Source organism: Rhinatrema bivittatum, chromosome 12, assembly GCF_901001135.1.
Source record: "Rhinatrema bivittatum chromosome 12, aRhiBiv1.1, whole genome shotgun sequence".
NCBI lineage: Eukaryota > Metazoa > Chordata > Amphibia > Gymnophiona > Rhinatrematidae > Rhinatrema > Rhinatrema bivittatum.
The window spans coordinates 23,766,421-23,787,088 of NC_042626.1; the positions used below are offsets into that span (position 1 = coordinate 23,766,421).

The 20,668-nt window shown below is 44.0% G+C and overlaps 1 protein-coding gene across 1 annotated transcript; it reads left to right on the forward strand.

The window, feature by feature from the left end:
- Positions 1-2,135: 2,135 nt before the first annotated feature.
- Positions 2,136-20,668, forward strand: BUD13 (BUD13 homolog). Its single transcript, XM_029572189.1, has 11 exons — positions 2,136-2,554; positions 3,375-3,465; positions 3,906-3,990; positions 6,298-6,355; positions 7,547-8,247; positions 14,464-14,747; positions 14,844-14,952; positions 15,360-15,498; positions 16,057-16,241; positions 16,569-16,650; positions 20,267-20,668. The coding sequence occupies exons 1-11, from the start codon at positions 2,433-2,435 to the stop codon at positions 20,358-20,360; spliced, it is 1,950 nt and encodes a 649-aa protein (XP_029428049.1). The 5' UTR covers positions 2,136-2,432; the 3' UTR covers positions 20,361-20,668.

The following is a 20,668-nucleotide window of genomic DNA, read 5'->3' on the forward strand; positions in this document are numbered from 1 at the left end:
TGACAGCCCCCCCCCCCCCCCCCCCCCCCCCGGCATAAAACTCTGGCTGGTTCTCTGTGATAGGCTCCTCTATGGCTATAAAATATTTCAAAACAGACACATCAAACAGCATTCAAAAATTAAAACTAATAAGGATAAAATAATTCACACTGTCTGTACCTAGAAACATTTGATTTCTAGTTACTGAGATTGTTGTGGATTAGTGAGAGATGCATAAACTTTCTCTTCTCTCATAGATATGTGTGTATGCCTTCTCCCTCCTACACACACATGTTCCCTCTTGCATAAATAAGCTTACAATTATTTATTTATTTATTAACTTTTATTTACTGACATTCGTGAAGCACATCATGCCGGTTTATTCTTATACACACATGTATTCTTATACACACATAGGAAATAGGCATCAATGTAACTGCACAATCACAGGTGGCTCTGACTTTTATTAACCTCAATACTTAAAGCATGTTTTATGTTTTTAGTATTTATTGGTTTAATATTTATGGCTTCACACATTATTTTATAAAGATATCTTTTATTCCTACTTGATAAATTTTACCTTCTATTATTATTATTGTTTGTAATTTTCTTTTATTGTATTTTATTGCTATGTTAACCGCTGTGAAGGCTACGCCGAGACAACGGTATATAAGCACAAATAAACCTTAAACACACACTCCCTTCTACATATACATGTTCACACACTCACGTGCCCACATGCTCAGACCCACATGAAAAGAACACCCTGTGCTTCAATATCTGTCTTTCCTGTTATAAACTGAAGAATTTTCTACTCAAAAAGCACTTACTACTAGTTAGACCTTATTACATCATCCCTAGAGCTTATATCTGTCTGTGCTCTCTCATACACATGCACACACGTGCCTCCTTGCACATGTTCAGACACCCCCACATGCTCCACTTGTGCTCAGACACACAAAGGTTTTCTCCTGCTCATACATACACTGTAGAACCAAGGCCTCTCCCAACAGTCCTGGCCCTTCACTTTTTTGGTGGGGCAGGTTGGGAGCTGAATGGTAGCTTGTTTTTCTTTCTGGCCGCTTAGCATGTGCTCCTACTGCTCATCCTGGCCTTGCAGATCTGCAACTCTTTCGCCAAGGGAACTGCTGCGTGGCCCTTGGGCTCCTCTTCTTCGCCATGAGGCAGGTTGGGCACCGCTGTGCTGCCCTAGGGCTCCTCTTGTTCATGGTGCAGCGCTATGGCTCCTTGTCAGCTTCGCCTCGCAACCCTATGGTTCTTCATCACCCGGTGAAGAAGAGGAGCTGTAGCACTGCACGGTCCACCAGCGCTGCCTCATCTTTGCCACGTGGTGGGTTGGGAGCCTCTACGTGGCCCTGCATGTGCCTTCTCTTTGCTGCTGTGACACCAGCAGCTGACATTCGGGCTGATATAGTAAAGTCCACGGGAGAGCGGGCGAACAGGCCACTCTCCTGTGCGCGCGATTCACTATGCAAATTAGGCCCAGCGGTAAAAACAGGCAAAAGGAGGCTGTCAGCGGGTTTGACAGCCGACGCTCAATTTTGCCGGCGTCGGTTCTCGAGCCCACTGACAGCCACGGACGCCGGCAAAATTGAGTTTTTACTGCTTTTCTGTGCACTTTCCCGGTGCCCGAAGAAATTAGCACCTACCTTTGGGGTAGTCGCTAATTTCTGAAAGCAAAAAGCGCGGCTTGGCTGCACATTTTGTTTTCTGAATCGCGCGGGTTGCACATTTTGTTTTCTGAATCATTTTCAGCCCCTTTCTGAATAAGGGGTAACGCTAGCGTGTCAAATGTGCGTCCAATAGAGGGTTAACAGTGCGCTCCGCCATCCTGTGCTGTGCAAATGCATGGCTTGCACAGTTGGTTGGGCTGGCCCTGAGCATAACCATTAATTTATAAGGTCTTGGAACAGACGTTATTAAAAATCGGTGCCATGTTTGAGTTTTCTTACATTAGCCCCCAGATGATAAAAAAAAAATCTGCGGGAAACGCATCAGAGCCGCAGCGGGAAAAAGCACATGCATGCGCTGAGAATTGCTCAGAGCTTTCAGCTAGCTCTGGTAGCAGCGAGGGAACCCGTGCGCATGCGCAGAGTCCCCCGTCGCCAGAGCGTAGTTTGTCCGCGACGGCGCCCTGCGTGACGTTTCAAGCTGGTGCGGCTGTTTGTCTGGTTCCTGAATTGGGAATGCTTCTGGTGGCGGCCTCTGTCCAGAAGGAGCTGCGCGTTTCTTTTTTTCTTTTTGTCGATCGTGTGCTGCTTCTCATTTGGCCCGGGGCAAAGAAATAAACATCGGGGCCGCACCTTTTAAAACATAAACAAAAACCTTTGTTTCCTCTTTACGTTTCGCGCTCCGCACAGCAGCGCGGAGGAAGCGCCTCTGTCCCATCTGACGGGAGGTCTTACTTTCTTCCTCCGTGCTCCGGACTTGCGATGGCGGCTTTAGCCCGGAAGGCCTCGGCTCCTCCGCTCTCTAAGGCCGAATACCTGAAGCGTTACTTGTCCGGCGAGCAGTGCAAGAAGCGCAGAAAGCGGCCGAAACCCAGCGGGAGGGGGTGAGCGGAGGCTGGGACACACCGGGGGTTAGGGTGACGGAAATCCGCTGGGGAGAGAAAGCCTCTCTGCGAATGACCCATGCGGGGGGCGGGGGAGTATATGCAAGCAATGGAGCGAGCCCTTTCTCGATCTTCGGGAGTAGATCAAAGATGAAAGGAGAATGTAGCTGCCCCTCCATTCCTCTCCCTCGAATATGATTCAGGAGTCGGTCCAAAACTGGTGACTTCAGTGCCTAAGAACCGCCGAAGCGGATCAGATCAAGGGGCCAGTTTGCCCGGTGGTAGGTGCATAGAGGAAGCGGGTAGGAAGCAGTACAAGAACAGAGCTTTCTATCCGTGTCAGTCTCCAGCATGAACCCAGGGTAACATACATGATTTGTATGGAAAGCCTGTGGTTTACGTTCTATGAAAGATAGACTGTAAGTTTTATGCTAATAAGAGTTAACTGGCGTTATGGAGCTAACATTTGCTTTCCTATGGAGTTGTACGCTGAGAAAATCATTCTTATCCTGTGTTCTTTTTGAAGGGAGGATTATGAGATCTATTGAAACCATGGAGGGATATCAAACCTTTGAACTTTTCGAGGTTGCAGACTGGGAGGAGGGATAGTTCTGGCTGACAAAACTAGTACTGTACATTCTGATTGCAAGATCAGATCTATGTAAACAACTGTTAAGAAAGCTAGATTGGGGATAAGCAACTTTACATTAATCTGAGATAAAACCAAAGCTATTTAGAATGTCAGAACTTCTACTTGTGAGAATTGATAATTCTGTGTTTTTCATGGGCTGCCATTAATCATGTTGCCTCTTCTTTTTAGGATGCGAATAGTGGATGATGATGATGTGAGCTGGAAGAGTGTGTCCACTAAAGAAGAAACAATGGTGGAGGACGAGGAGGATTTACCCATGGTGGGTATAAAAGTTATTTGAGAAATGGGCCTATTTTGCTGGTACTGTGGTGCTTGGGAAGATTTTCTGCACTTCTTGATGGTTGAGTACATCTTATTTGTTTCTGACATTCAGTTTGCACTGAAAAGGCTTTTTTAACATATTCTAGTTGTTTAAAGATATCCACTACAACTTGGAAAGTCTGGGACTTTTAGAGAAATTTTGTGAGAATTCCCATAAGTTTTTAAATCAATCTTGGTAGGGTGTTTAAAAATGACATATTGCACGCCTCAGTGGAGTGCAAGGTTTGAATGAAGCCTTTTGTCTGGTTAAAAAATCTGAAGAAACCCATCCCATGCCAAAGCATGTAAAAAAAAAAAAGTCGACCAGTAGCCTTAGCATGCTGTATGGATATGAACTTGACAGATCGCACTGTAATAATTGCTTGGTGGGTTCTCCAGGTGGCCCAGTTTGTTGATGAGCGCCCCGAAGAAGTGAAACGCATGGAAGAATTCCGAATGAGCAATAAATGGAAACTGTTTCAAGGTGAGTACAATATGATTATAAGAACATGTTCCATCGTGGCTGTGTTTAAGATTTCTAAATAGCTCAGTGATTTAGGGTTGCCAAGTGTCTGGATTTTCTCTGGACAGTCCAGATTATCAAAGCAGTGTCCGGATGCTGGCTGGAGGGTTAAAATGTCCAGAAATTGTCTGGATTTTAACTCTCCAATCCAGCACAGCAGCTACATTTCAAACCTGTGCCTGAAGTGGCTGTTGACACCACAGCCAAAATTGGCACTACACTACTACCGAGGAATTACAGTTTTGCACACACCCCTTCTTCCCTGCTATCTTCGGCTAAGAGATCCCCTCCTCCCTGTGGCTGATAAAACAAAAGCAAAAAGAACAGTGTTCAAGAAATATAAAGGATCCCAAAAAGAGGAACACGGAAGAATATCTGGTGAAACTGAGAGCGATTAAGAAAGTAATCAAGAGAGCAAAAAGGCGGAAGAAAGGATTGCCAAAGAGGTAAAGCAAAGTGGCAAAACATTTTTCAGAATCATCGGAGAAAGGTCCAAAGTGATACAGTGAAATTGAAAGGTGAAAAGGATTAATGTGTGGAGAGAGAGATGAAGAAATGGTGGAAATATTAAACAAAAACTTCAGTTCGGTGTTTACTAAAGAAGATCCCGGAGAAGGACCGTTGCTAGTTAACAAGACTATGGATGGGGGTGGAGTAGACGAAACTCCGTTTACAGAAGAAAATGTATGGGAAGAGCTAGGACACTGAAAGTGGAGAAAGCCATGGGACCTGATGAGGTTCATCCCAGGATACTGAGGGAACTCAGAGATGTGCTGGCGGGACCTGTTCAATAGATCCCTGGAAACTGGAGTGGTGCTGAGTGATTGAAGAAGGGCAGTGGTGGTCCCGCTTCACAAGAGTGGGAGCAGAGAGGAGGCTGGAAACTACAGACTGGTTAGCCTCATCTCGGTGGTGGGAAAATTAATGGAGACGCTGCTGAAGGAAAGAATAGTGAATTATCTACAGTCAGGACAATTGCAGGACCTGAGGCAGCATGGATTTACCAGGGGACGGTCTTGTCAGACAAATCTGATTTTTTTTTTGATTGGGTGACTAAAGAATTGGATCGAGGAAGAGCACTCAGTGTCATCTACTTGGATTTCAGCAAAGCTTTTGATATGGTCCCACATAGGAGGCTTGTGAATAAAATAAGAAGCTTGAGAGTGAGCACCCAGGTGGTGGCGTGGATTACAAACTGATTGACAGACAGAAGACAGCATCTGATAGTAACTGGAACCTACTCTGAAGAGAGAACGGTGTTAAGCAGAGAGCAGCAAGGATCTGTGTTGGGACCGGTCCTGTTCAATATCTTTGTGATGACATTGCGGAAGGGATAGAAGGTAAAGTTTGCCTATTTGCTGATGATATTAAGATCTGCAACAGAGTGGACATGAGAATATGCCCATCTCAAAGATCTATCGAACAGTTTCTTCAGTGGCTTTTCCAGAACCTCTTTGAGCTCCCACAGTATTGTAGGGTGCATCCTGTCTGTCTCTATTGCTTGTCCGCTTGTAGTTTTGCTAGTTCCATGCAAACCCTTTCTTCTGCAAATGGTGCAGTATCTACTGCACTACCATAGGTACTCCTTCTAAAAAAGGATTGGATAAGTTCTTGGCGGAGAAGTCCATTACCTGCTATTAAGTTCACTTAGAGAATAGCCACTGACATTAGCAATGGTAACATGGAATAGACTTTGTTTTTGGGTACTTGCCAGGTTCTTATGGCCTGGATTGGCCACTGTTGGAAACAGGATGCTGGGCTTGATGGACCCTTGGTCTGACCCAGTTCTTATGTTCTTAATCGATGGTCCTTCTCCAATTCCTCCTTCAGTGAAAAGTATGTTTAGCATTTCAGCTTTTCCCTTATTCCTTCTCATCGGTCTGCCTTTCCCAGTATGCCAGTGGCAGACATTGCTCACTGGAGGTGTAACACTAATGTGGTTTTCCCTCTCATAGTTTTATATTCCATATAATGTTAGTTGTAATGTGCACATACAGTCTGCCGTGGCTCATGGTGACTGGACAGCAGGGTAAGTGGAGTGAGACTTCTGAGTTTGGAGCCATCTACTCTCATAGCCTGTCCTTCCAAGTGCAGCAGCTTAGCTTTGTTTGTTAAAAGGAATTAATTTGCTGAAAGGGTCCCCCTTGATGTGGGTGCTCGGGGCCTTATTAGGTATGCCAGATAAGGAGGCTTACATCGATGTGGGAAAAGCAGATACAAATACTGAAAGCAAAGAAACTGTAATTTTATTCTTTTTTTTTTTTTCAGACCAGAATGAAAATCCCCACCATTCAGAACTCTCTCTGGCTGCCAGATCTGATGAGAGGTAGAATGCATTCTCCTGCCGTTTGTAAGATAGAACTGTGCAGTGTTAAGTATTTTGTTCATCAACATAAGTTTTGTCACTTAAGACCAATGTGGTTTTAGGTAATGAAAACCGAATAAGGTGAAACGAAACAATTTTTTTTTCCCATAAAGTAAATCCATTCATGGAGGCATAATAAAAACACAGAGAAAGCAGTAGGAATGTTGTTTGCTAATACTGAAGGATAACAATCTTTGTTAACCTAGGGATTGATGTACTAAACTGCGTTATCATCATATATTGACAGCCAGTATTAATGATATGTAAGTGAGGCATGCGCTGCTGCAGATGGTACATTGATGCAATGGTAATGGAAAAACTTACGTAAACCCCAGAGGTTTATTTAAACTTCCCATGTTAATACGTACATTTTGGTGTTTCATGCACCTACTTGTTTGCTGCACTAATAGGTAATGAGCTATTTTGCATACATTTGCATCTCAGCACAGAATTTCTATTAACACTAATGCAAGCTAGTTTATTGATATTAAAAGCGCTATTAACTGCTTGAGATAGATAATGCAGATGTGATAGTACGTTGGCCCTGCAGGTTATTACTTTCTAGCAGTGCTACCACCTCCCTGGTGAGGGGAGAAATGGGGAATTAATACATCTTCTACAGCCTGTTGTTTGAAAGCGTGGAGAAAAATGAACACTGGAGCTTTAGTGAAGCAGGTCCTAACAGCGAATCTCATGGAACATTTTCTCAGTGACTTGAAAATGAACTACAAACTTGTCAGAGTTCAGACCAGTACGTGGCTTATATTGACACACAGATGCTACGCTAGAATATGTGCAGTCATGGTGCTTTTTGGTTTTATAAATGGATAGTAGCAAAACAGTTTTCTCTTGCTTTGATTTCTCCCTCACTGTTTTTTTCCTTTCACTATCTTTTGATAACTGTGCACACCACAATGTTTTTGTAAGGTGCCCTGGATAAGGGCATCAAATAAATCCAGAAAACAAATGTGTGTTTAAAATAATCAGCATTATGTAGGGATAGAGAGGGATGGAAACAACGAATCATGAGCCTTTTGCATCCTCCTTTGACTTTAGTATACTTCAGAACTAAAGTAGTTTTGACAAAATCAGAAGTTTTATGTTGTCCCACACTTGAAAAGGAATTTTCAAATGATTTTTATTTTTTTCCAGCTCAGACACTGCATCAGTGAAGAAAGAAGAAAATAGAACAAAACATTTCCCTGAAGCCTCATCTCCCCAGAAGCTGTGCTATGATTCCTCTATTGCCTCGCCTCCCCGGAGGCCGCGCCACGATTCCCCTGACGCCTCGCCTCCCAGGAGGCTGCGCCACGATTCCCCTGATGCCTCTCCTCCCAGGAGGCCGCGTCACGATTCCCCCGACGCCTCACCTCCCAGGAGGCCGCGTCATGATTCCCCCGACGCCTCGCCTCCCAGGAGGCAGCGTCACAAGTCCCCCGACGCCTCGCCTCCCAGGAGGCAGCGTCACGATTCCCCCGACACCTCGCCTCCCAGGAGGCAGCGTCACGATTCCCCCGACGCCTCGCCTCCCAGGAGGCAGCGTCACGATTCCCCCGATGCCTTGCCGCCTATGAAAGGACATTGTTCTTCTGATCTGTTCCCCCATCCAAAAAAATTAAAGCATGGTTTGGTTACTGAATTGCCTAGCAAGAAAAGCAGCAAAACCATTGACAGACTGCAGCCCTCTACTAGTTCGCATGAGCGAGGGTCCACTCCAGCTCGCAAACGTCACAGCTCTTCAGACTCGTCTCCAGTTAGGAGCAGCAGGCATGATTCTGACTTGGACACGCCGCCTTCACGCAAGAAACATCCTGTCTCACTGGCTCATGGGACAAAGCTGAGCAGCACGAGAGGTAGGTCTGAAGCACTCGCTCTTCCCATGTCTGGTGATCCCAAAATGAAAGTGTAATAAGGCAATAGTCAGAGCCAGAAGCCTACTGCTGTGCATAGGTAGGAAAAAAGGAGGTGATAATACTTCTGAACAGCCTGTTGGTGGGATCTCATTTGGAGTATTGTGTCTATTTCTGGAGGCCAAACCTCTAAAAGGATATGACAGGCTGGAGGATGTCTAGCGAGAGGTTACCAGAATGATGCAGTGTCAACACCACTGTTCCTTAAGCCAGTCCTGAAGTAACCCCTGACTAACCTAGTTTACAAGGATATCCAGAAACCAAAATCGCCTGAATCTAATATGGCAGATGACACTGGGCCCTTTGACCCTTCACCTCTGCCAAGTATGGCGTTTGCAGATGTGAAGTTGGCTATTGTGGAACTTTGGAACCTGAGCTACGAAAGATTTTCGAAAAATTGGATGAAGTTTTGACCTTTATAACTGGTTTTGAGAGATGTTTTGCTGAGGTAGAACAGCGGGTATCGAATGTCTATGTTGGCTTCCCTGCAATGCAGATGGAGGTCTCTATGCTGAAGACCTCCATGCAGAAACATTCCGAACGTTTAGAGGACTTAGAGAATAGATTTCGGCCTTCTAATTTACGATTTATTGGGCTCCTGGAGTTGGAGGAAAACGATCTACAGACTTTTTTGGAGTATTGGCTTTCCACGGAGCTTGGGATCTCAGAGAAACAAGGCCTCTTAAGAATTGAACGGGCCTATCTCTTTGATCTTAAGAAGGTGCTCTGCACCCCCGCGTTATCGTAAAAGTGCTTAATTTTGCCCATAAAACTGAGATATTACAGGCTTTGAATTCTCGGAAATCCTTGAGATAACACTAAGGTTTTAGTCTTTCCAGTCTACTTGGCGAGCCGATCTGCACAACGTCGGGCATTTGCTCCATTATATTCCAAGCTCTAAGGTATGGGCATTCGGGCTGCATTGATCCACCCTGAAAAGTTGCGGGTTATTACCTCTGATGGCATTGGATGACTCGGTGATCTCGCCGAAGCTCAGCATTTTGTTGACAAGATGGAGACTGTACTGCGACCCGGTCACGGTTCAGAGTGTGATGTGCCTTGAGGGGAGAACGTTTGGCGGCAATTTCGTTGGGTTTTCCACAAGTCTCCGACTGCGGGAGAGTTTTTTTTGTGAAGACGACTGCAGATTGGTGAAGACAGTTCCATTTTTTTTTTTTTGGGACTTTAGGACTTTATACACACTGCCTGTTTTTTTGTGTCTCTCTTGTATTTCCCGTTTTGTTTAACTGCAGGCGAGATTATTTGAAAGGGGCAGCTTCCTGGGAGTGCAAGGTGACTTTTCCTTTATTTTTTTTTTTCAGCTTCCTGCGACAGCGGTTTCAGAGAGGACATCGATAGATTTGTGCTGGCAGCCACATTATTTTGTTTTTTGTGTGGGTAGTCCTATAATTACTGTCTCCCTCTAGGCTCCATGTTTCTGTTAAAATTCAAAATCTTTTTTTTTTTTGCAATTATCATTTGGTTATGTTGTACAGTGTTTATACTTTCCCAGCTGCAGCTATCGGTGTGTGTGGGTGGTGGCAGGATGGAGGGATTCATTTGCACGGTGTGTGATCTCTTCTGGTTCACAGGGGAAGGTTTTCTGGGTTTAAGTTCACGCTCAGGTTGGGGTGAGGGGAGGGGTTTATTCCTTATGGAGTTTAACCAGTGTTAGATTTCTATGGTTCATATTGGCTCTTTGCGGAAGAGAATGTGATGTTGGGGGGAGGAGACCTGTGCTGGGAGGGTCCCTTTCCTTTCTGAACTCAATTTTTTCTTTTCAGGTGGGGGTTTAGGGTGGAGGAAGGTTAAATGTCGCAGAAAGGTTTACGGATCTTCTCCTGGAATGTCTGTGGCATTAACTCTGCTATTAAAAGGGCTAAGATTTTAACTGCTTTAAAAAAAAAAAAAAAATCAGCAGATCTTATATTTTTGCAAGAAACTCATTTAAGCAACCTTGAACACAGTAAGTTGCGTAGGGATTAGGAAGCTACTGTTCATTTCGCTTCAGCAACTACAAGGTCTGTAGGTGTGGCGATTTTAGTTCATAAGAAAGTGTCTCTTACAGTTAAGCGAAAGATTAAGTTCCCATATGGGAAGTACCTGAGTTTGGTTGCAGAACTGGATCATATTCCTTTTGTTTTTGATAACATATGATCATACTTTCTTCAGGGGCATTTATAAATCTTTGCTTCCCTGTATCGATCACAGTCTTATTTTGGGTGGGGATTTCAATATTGTTAAAGGTCCCATACAGTTAAGGGGGAAGGGAGAATTGGTAAGGGGATTTCTTTTTTGGAAGTTTCTTTGCGTTTCGTGGACGCATGGAGGCTTCTCATCCACTGGAAAGAGACTTCACTCACTTGTCAAGAGCTCATTCCACTTACTCCAGGTTGAATTATATTCTTGTGGATAAAAATGTTGATATGGGCATTGGTAATATCATGATCTCTGATCAGCCCCTGTTTGGATCCAGCTTACTATTCATGCTGCCACGCAGATTGGCAATAACTAGCGCTTTCCTTATTACTTAGTGGATGACTTACAATTTCAAGAGTATTTACGTTTAAAGTAGAAGATTACTTGACTTTTAATGGTAGTCATGTGGATGATCCTGTTCTCTTTCAGTACACCGCAAAAGCTGTGTTGCGGGGCGATATATACTACATAGCTGAGAGGAGGAGGTCTCTTGACAAGCGTTTGGTGTCCTAAATGCTCTTTATTACCGTCTAATACCCGCATAAATAGAGAACTTTTCCTGGTGCTACAAGTAGCTATTAATTCCCTTATATACATCAGCGTACCAAAAAAAGTATTGTGTATTATCAGTTTAAGCTTTTTCAATTTAGTAACAAAGTAGGAAGACTTATGGCAAATCTTATTAGGACTAATCATTGTTCTAGTTACATCTCAGCTCTAAGGTCTTCCTTGGGACGGCTTACTAACTCCACTGTAGAGGTGTTTTCAACAATTTAATGCTGATCTTTATTCCTCAGAAGGATTGGACCAAAGGAAATGTGAAACTTTCTGTGAAAGATTGAATGTACCCAGCTTTTCAGAAGACCAACTCAACTGGCTGAATCGAGCAATAAGTGAGGGGGAGATAAATGTTGGTATCCGTCAAGCCAAGCGCTTAAAAGCTCCTGGCCCAGATGGGTATAATGCAGAATTTTTTTAAAATTGTGGTTGATTCTGTTCGTGTTCCTTTAAGTATAGTTTTTAATGCTTTCATTAAAACTGGGCCATATCCTGCTTATGTTAATTCAGCTCATATCACTCTTATATCTAAATCTGGCAGGGACCCTCTTTCCCCGGTTTCCTACAGGCCTATTTCTCTTTTAAATTTTGACCAAAAGCTATTTGCAGAAATATTAGTGGATCGTTTAGCAATGTTTTTACCTTCAGTTATTGCGTCTGGCCAGGTGGGGTTTGTTTGAGATGATATGCCCTCACTAATGTAAGACGTTTGTTAGCGGCTATGGAAATCTGTTAGAGAGCGGGCGAACCCTTTCTGGTGGTCAGTTTCGAGCTGAAAAAGCATTTGATAGGGTGGAATGGGGGTATTTATTTTATCTTCTCCGCCATATGAGGCTGGATGGTCTCTTTTGATACGGTTCAGCTATTATATCATCAACCGACAGCATCAATTATAGCTAATGGGTCGCATTCCGCTTCTTTTTCCATTGCTTGAGGTACTAGACGAGGCTGGCCCCTGTCCCCGTTATTTCTTCTGACTTTAGAGCCATTGTTGAATCATATTCAGCTATCTGAGGGGGTGTAGGGGAAACGATTGGGACACCAGACGTTTAAATATGCGGCTTTCGCTGACGATATATTGGTTTTCTTTTCAGGCCCTGTCAAGACGTTGGATTCTTTATTAGGTATTTTCATGGAATTTGGATTTTTTTCTGGTCTTCGTTTAAACAAGGACAAATCTGAAGGACTGGCTTTCCCTGAATCTCTTAAAGAGAGATGGGGGTGTTCATTTTCCACTACACTGGGCAGATGGTAGTATTAAATACTTGGGTTTACAGGTTTCTACTAATTTGTCGGCTCTGATAAGTTAAACATTTCCAAACTTTTGATATTTTCCAGAGATAAACTACAGGCTTGGCGGGATTTGCCACTTTCATTGGGAGATTGAATTCATCTTTTTTTTTTTTTTTTAAATGATTATGCTACTAAAATGGCTTTGTGTGCTTCAGAATCTCCCCTTGCAGATAAGGCATAAAGATATTTTACGTATGGACATTCTGCTATGACACGTTACTTGGTGGAGGATTCGCTTGGATTGGTTGAAAGGGCAATGGGACCAGGGAGAAATTTAAACTGACCTGTTGATTTATTTATTTTTTAGACCTGCTACACCAGCACAGAAACTCACGAGAAATTAAAACACAAAAGAATATAGAGATTTTCTAGAAATGAGAATTTTTTTTGTCTTTGAACATAATTGTAAAGAGGATCTTCATCTATAAAAAAAAGTTGGTAATTTTATGTTTTTAAAATGAGTAATTTTTTTCATTATGAATGATGTACACAAGCAACTATTTTTGATTAGTTGGAATATCTCACATGGGCAATAAGTAGCATGGACACAGTTTCTGTGAATGAAAATGTCAATGCAGTATCATTATTGATGACTATGCAAAATTATCATCTTTAGTTGGTTGGAATGTATCATGTGACTCCCAACTAAGATTTAGTTATAATGATGTGCTCCTGGGTATGCATAAAAAGTTGCTGCTATTTGTAGTGGGTAGGCTGAATGGTGGTTATTATATTATAGAATACACAACACACTTATAAGTATAGAAGTTTTACTTATAATTCTGAGAATAAGCAATGAAAGCATACAAGATTAGATTTTGATTTAAGAATGTATACAAAGACCCTTCCCCCTCTGTTTTCAGTGTGAGTTTGTATATCTTGGAAACACAGCACTAGATATCAGGAATAGGTCATCAGTCACTTTAATATCCAACAAGCTTTTCTTCTGAACTGTTCTTTCTTCTGATCTAACCAGTCTGTCTTGACTTTGATCTTTTATGTTAATTTTCTTGACCTATGTCCCAGTTTCTTCTCTGGGCTACTCCCATATGTTCTTGTCATCTGCTGAGGCCTCAACTGTCTGTGCTAATCATATCAGCAACAGTTAGGTGTGGTTGGCTTGCTGACATTTTCCCTGATATCTGCACAGTTAGCCTCATGAGTAACTGCTCGTTAATATATCTGATCTCATGTCTTGGTTCTTGTTACAAACCAGCTAAGAAAAATAGCATATTCTCAGAATTTATAGGCCTTATGACAAACAATTGCACTAGCTATATTAGTGATTGTTTGTTCCACTAATTTCTATCGTGTTATAAAGTTCTTCACATTAACTAACTCCTTAATAATTTTTCCACACTGTTTAAATAATGCTGCTCTGTGTAGGAATGTCTGAAAAACAGTTGAATTGAAAGAATAGTCCCTGATGCAGGCACATGGAAGTGTCAAAATATGATCCTTTCAGGCTGCAAAATATTGGAGTAGAAAGACACTGGGTTCAGCAGGAGTAATTCTGGCAGACAACACACTGGTTAAGGAAGTTCAACATAATATTGCAGTGCTGACCTTTGTCTATTTGTGATTTCATCAGAGGCATCTCATAGCTAAGAATTCTCATTGATACTCTAATTTTTTATTTGCTTAAAGAAAAGATTCTGTTTATGAAGGCTATGTCTATAAATCTGTGACCATTGCAAGAGCTAAACATGAATGGCACCTTCTATTTTTAAGTGAAATAGAAATGCATTCCATACTTTCTTTGTTGTAGTTTTCCATGATATACTTGTGTGTGAATGTTGTTCAGATGGAATATTTTGCGTTTGGTTTTTACGTAGGTTCTATAACTGGGACCTTTTGTTACTGATGCCGTATATGTGCTTGTGATGTGACTGTTAGAGCACAGTTATTGTACCCCAAGGCCACATCTGGCTCTGTTGCTACATGGAATTTTTATAATGTAGAAAGGAGGAGAGCTAGAATTTCAATTTTAAGGAAGAGAGCAAATCCAGGTGTGGTAGTTGAATGCATGGTTTGCTGGACTTTAAAGTGCTTTGCTTACTTACAAACCCCAGGAATGAAGATCAGATATTTGTCTGCCTCACTTCCTAGGCAAAGCTGTATCCCGTCACCATCATGACTTGGACATGGCTCCACCAGGGAGAAAATCATCAGATTCTGATGTTTCCCCTCCACGCAACATTCACAAGTCAGGCTCTGGACGCTCCGACTCTGACCTCTCTCCTCCACGAAGGCTGCGGAAAAGATCTTCGGACTCTGATTTCTCTCCTCCCCGTCAGAGATCCCAGGCCCAAAAGTGCTCCAACCTCTCCCCCTCTCAACAAGGAAGGGCATCCAGAGGATCTCCCCAGAGAGCACATGCAGAAGGCTCTAAGGTAGATGTTTGTGTAGTGACGACAGGGGCAGGTGGACAACATGGTCTCAGTAGCTGAAGTGGTGATAACATTGTTTTTTTCCTTAAATGTCTCCAGCTGAGTCAGATGCTCTCGGGGGGCAGAGCTGGGCTGGTGTCGGCAGAAGTGCTGAAGGAGGAGCAGGAAGAGATGAGAAGGAGAGAGCGAAGCAATAAGCACTTAGAAGGTAAGTTATAGGGAAGTTAAATCTGTTTTGGCCTGAGCTAGGTTTGCTTCCAAGCTGATGCACTAATTTTGGGAGGAGCTTCTACTTCTAGGGGTAGGAGATGGGCGGGCTGCTGATTTATTGTGAAGGATATAGGTTGTCACTGTGCCCACAGATGAGGGAGTACAGAGATGCTCCTGCTTGGAGAAATTCTCCCAGAAGGAGGAAAGCCTAGAAACCTGTCTTCAGCAATGGATGTTGGCCTTGGCTGTCCTTAGTTACCTCAGGCTATGGCTGTAGTAGGTTCATAGGACTCTCCTGTTCAGGAAAGAGAGCAGTAGTTGACCTAGGCTAGAAGAGGAGGCTGTAGAAAAGGAGGAAGTAAACTGCCGTGCTGTGCTGCAGCGTCATGGGCTTGATGCTTTCAGATGAATCCCGGACTGCTGAAACCATTTTCCGAGATAAATCCGGCCGGAAGAGGGATCTGAAACAAGAGCGAGCGGAACAGCGTCAGAAAGCGGACAAGAAGGCCAAGCGAGATGAGCAGTATGCCCAGTGGGGGAAGGGGTAAGAAGCTCTTAGATCTTCCTGCTGGTCAGCCCCTTTGTTCTCATTAGAACTGACTTCTGGAAGAGTCAATGCTTTTTTTAAAACTTAATGTAAGGAATCATTTTTGCATTATCGCCCTAAATTTCCCTTAACCCAAACCCAGTGCAATGGTAGGAAATGATCCTGTTTAAACACTGCAGCTCCAGCTGAGAACATTCCATTTGGTTATGCTTGGTGTTCGTTAATGCTGCTTTGAATATTCTTCCAGGGTCTTCTGTTCTTGATTCGAGCAGTTTGTGGACATTTTTTTTTTTTTTTTATAAAACGTTTATTCTTATCCTTTTTCGCCACTTCTGTATATCTTAGGGTTGTTATACATGGGGTCTTTGTGCTAACCTAAGTTAGCTAACATTTAAAAGCCAATAAAAGGTTGCATGCAAAGCCTGCTGTGTTTTGCTTCCAAGCCACAAAAGTGCAGAAGATGCCTTGGGGCTTGGTGACGAAATAACCGGTGTCTTACACTGAGGTTTGTGCTAAATGAGAGCTGCTTTCCCTCGCTGTATTTTCTTTTCCTAGGCTGGCTCAGAGGGAGCAGCAGGAGCATAATCTGCAGGATGCAGTCAAGGAGATGGAAAAACCGCTGGCCCGGTACATCCACGACAAAGACCTGGACCAGATGCTGAGGGACCAGGAGCGAGAGGGGGACCCCATGGCCAACTTCATTAAGAAGAAAAAAGCCAAAGAGAACCCGAATAAGAAAGGTACCCTCCAAATCTTACTGCAGCAGGCAGGCTAGTAGAATAGTGGATGAATCCCTTCTAAAGCCATTTTTTTCAGCCACAGGCATGTGAGCCCACTTACAAGTCCAGAACGAGTCATAGTAGAGGTGGGCTTGGAATATATTCTAGCAGCTGCATGCTTGGGTGTTCTAGGACAACCTACAGTAGTAGTGCTGTGAAAGGCCTGAATCATGCCTAGGTTTGCACAGAGCAGAGTTCTTCCACAAAGAGTTGCAGAAGAGGCGAGGAGTGTGTGGTGGCTGGAGATTCGTAAGCAATCCGATCTTCAGTGTCTGTTTCTTCTTCCAGAGCGGCCGCGATACAGTGGACCAACACCTCCTCTCAACAGATTTAACATTTGGCCTGGGTACCGCTGGGACGGCGTGGACAGGTATTTATTGAATGCTTATCTGCACCATTAGAGGGCAGGACATAGGACTCCATATTTCTCGTTTCCTATTTCCCTTTTATTAAAGAGAAGTATTCAGTTGCATTACCTGCTAGTACCTGGAAAACTGCTCTATTTTCAGCAGTAGTAGAGAAAGTGTACTGAAAGAGGCCTTTGTGATGGAAGGGTAGATCTGGAAAATCAATGCAGCTCAGAATGTATTCTTCAGCATCCCTATCGAACCAGTCCAAACCAGTGGGTTGTTCCCTCCTCCCCAGCAGAAAAAAACTAAGCTACCTCTCCTACTCCCTTAAAGGCTGGAGCAGCAGGGTCCTGAAGGAGTACTTCTCGTCTCTGAAAGATGGTGCAGATTGTGGAGCAGCAGAAGAGAAGATAGGAGTCCCCTGGCCTCAGAGACTCCTGTTCCCACTTTCCTTGGAAGGGGCTTCCAGGCAATACCTATTCGGCTGCTTCTCCTCCTCTTCGAGAAAGAGGGGTTAGATCTTAGCAGCATTTCCCCAGGGTCCTGGGGGGGCAAAGAAGGGGATTGATTCAGGAGGGCAGCACTGCTTGGTACAAGCTAAAAGGAGAGTGAGCAGGAGACCATTGCACTCCACTTGATACAGAGCCATGGCAGGGAGGTCTCACATGAAGAACATAAGAATCTGCCATACTAGGTCAGACCGCGAGGGTCCGGCAAGCCCAGTATTCTTTTTCCAGAAGTGGCCAATCCAGATCACAAGTACCTGGAAAAATCCTAAACAGTAAATAAATCCATACCTTGATTGCGCAGTGATAAGTAGTGGTGATTTCTTAAGTCGACTTGGTTAATAAGTTTATTGACTTCTCCAGGAACTTGTCCAAACCTTTTTTTAAACACAGCTCCCAAAGCCCTTGAACACGTGGACACCCCCACCATAGTTCCCCAAGCCCCACATCCTCTCCAGCACTCTTCGGAGAAGGCAGGAAATATCTTATGAAGTTTAGCCGGTGCTAAATACCAACGATTTAGAAACTTGTAACCAACTTCCAGAATAGCTGTGGAAATCGAACATAAGAAATTTCCATGCTGGGTCAGACCAAGGGTCCATCAAGCCCAGCATCCTGTTTCCAACAAAGGCCAAACCAGGCCACAAGAACCTGGCAATTACCCAAACACTAAGAAGATCCCATGCTACTGATGCAATTAATAGCAGTGGCTATTCCCTAAGTAAATTTGATTAATAGCAGGTAATGGACTTCTCCTCCAAGAACTTATCCAAACCTTTTTTGAACCCAGCTGCACTAACCACATCCTCTGGCAACAAACGTCTTTTCACAACTAGAAAACACTGATCCCATTCCGCTGCTTCCAGGGCCCCCCCCCCCAGATCTCGTTCCCAAGCCCTAATATGAGAAGGTTTGGCCTTTAAATCTGCGTTCAGAATACTATAAAGTTTGGAAATAGGTCTACGAAGAGTATTAGCTTGATCACAAAATCCCTCAAAGATGGTCTTACCCGTCTCCAGGTCAGAAGGTATCCCCTTCTGAGTGACAAAATGCAGAGCAAATATATCCCGGCGAGATAAAGTGTGCTGAATTACTTGACTAGGAAGCACCCCTTGACCTCCCCATACTTGTTCCAGGCAGGTGAGCCCCACTGCTGTCCATGTAGAGCAGGGAGTGGAGTCTAAACCTGGAGGAAATTCCTTTTGAAACAAAAAAGAACGGTAGTAATAGTTCCGCTCCCCCCAGCAAAGCTGGTCTCCGCTTGTGAGAAAGGAGAGAAATCCTGCACCTGTGCCACTCTTCCCATCAAGGGACAACTTCCCAGCCCAGCTCCCTTCTATGTCCACTCAGGGTGGGACCCTCTTAAGTCTGTGTCAGTCCAGAATGGCTCTCAGCTGGGAAGCCGTGTAGTGCCACCCCTCAGCTTGTCCAAATAAAGGGTTCCTTGCACCATCCTTGGAGATCTTTGTTTCCAAATAAAACTGAATATCTGTTTCTGCCACTGCCTTAAGAACTTATCCAGGATATGACTGGGCAAAGTCTGAAAGAAACAGCAAAATCTAGGAAGGACGTTTGTTTCCACCTGTCTAGATCATGAACTATATTAAGAATCATAATTAAAATGGAAGAGAGGATCCCCCTCGGGGCCAGTTTTCACCCCCAGATATTTCACCCAGTCTTTGGCAACCCTAAAGGGAAATGAAACTCAGAGCATTAGCTGATATATTCAAAATCTCAGACTTATCCTCATTCACCTTGAACCCAGATACCAAGCCAAAGCTACGCATTTCTCCCGACAAAAAGCTGAGAGATTCTTCAGATGTTTCTAACGTAAAGAGAACATCCTCAGCAAAAAGTATCATATTATAACATGAGGATCCTAGCGCAATACCTCTGAGGTTGTCTTCCTCTCGAATCCTAGCAGCGAATGGTTCCAAAGACAGGGCAAACAAAAGTGGGGATAACGAGCTACCTTGTTGCCTCACAAATCTGCTTCATTTTTTTTGGAAGGGGTTAAAAAACGTGGATAAAGGTGAACCGGTAGATGTAGGGTGTTTCGATTTTCGGAAGGCATTCAACAAAGTCCCTCATGAGAGGCTTTTAAGAAAACAACTAAAAAGTCATGGGATAGGAGGCGATGTCCTCCCAGACCCTTGCGGCTACTCGGACCCTCCTGTGGACAACCCCGAACTGCTCTCTTCCTCTGAGAGGCAGCAGGAACATCGGCCGTTGCAGGCGAGTTACCTGCGCGAATCCGCGCGCACCACATGTGCTCAGTGCGGCATGCTGACAAAAACGCCCGATCGCGGGAGACTGTCGCCTGAGGGAAGGAGCAAATACAGCCCATGAACATTGAGCCCCCAACTAGTGCGAGTCTCGCACTCCTGCCAAGAAGCAGAGCCTCTCCGAGAAAAACCTCTTCCCCCCCCCCTTTTTTTTTTTTTAAACTTTACCAACCAAGGATGAGAACAAGAAACAAAGGCTCACTTCCCTGCATTGAAGAGTGGCAGCAGGCTCCTTGCATCCCTTCTGGAGGAGAGGGAGCTGGAACCTCTAGCGACTAAGGACCGAGCAAACTAAAGGTCTCCAACCCCCTGCTCATCCACCTCAAGACCGGGAGGGACGGTACCACCAGAGCCTAACAACTTCCCGGGAGGAATCTTCTTCATTTTTTTTTTATTTTTTTATTAAACTAAGTACAGCCGGCAGGTTTTGCCCATCTACCAGCTGCTGGAGACAGAGAAATACTGAAGGGACTGCAGGTGGCACGCTAGGTTATAAGGCAGTGTCAGTAAAACTTTCTCCATCTGCTGGAAAGGAGGCAAAACCCCCGGAGTCTGGACTGATCTGGGTACGTACAGGGAACAACGATTGGTCTGGTAAGACTTAAAAGGAAATTTAATAGAAGTACAAATTTCATCTTCTATGCAAACTGTTTTGCTTCCACAGCTGTGGGAACTTTAAGCATACATAGCTCATGGGCAGCTATAATAGGGAAACCATCTTTCATCGATGTAAAGGGTGTGGTTCATATAGATGCTGTTTCTTCTCTTTCTCTGCTGCCACTCCTGATTAAGTAATACCACATGTTGCTTCTGTCATTGAGCTTTTTGCCTCATTTATATTATAGATCAAATGGTTTTGAGCAGCAACGTTTTGCCCGCCAAGCAAACCAGAAAGCCGTTCAGGAAGTGGCATACAAGTGGAGTGTTGAGGACATGTAACGTAAACCCTTCCAGCCCAAAGGAGGAGACAGTTCGTGCCATGCTCAGGCAGGAGCGTGGTTGAGGCTGTGAAATGAAAGGATCACTTCTCCTGCTGAGTCCCATGCTGGGAGGTAATATTTGTACTACACTGAAAATACTTTTGTGTTGGGATCTGGCAAATAATGACTTCCTGGAAAGCCCGGCTCTAAAGATCTCGCTCATCCACAGGACAAATAAGTACAGAGCTGCTGCTGCTCCTGCAGGGTCCAGCTCCATCACTACTGCTTTTTGTACATAGAAATAAAGGTTAGCAGTTTTAACTGAGA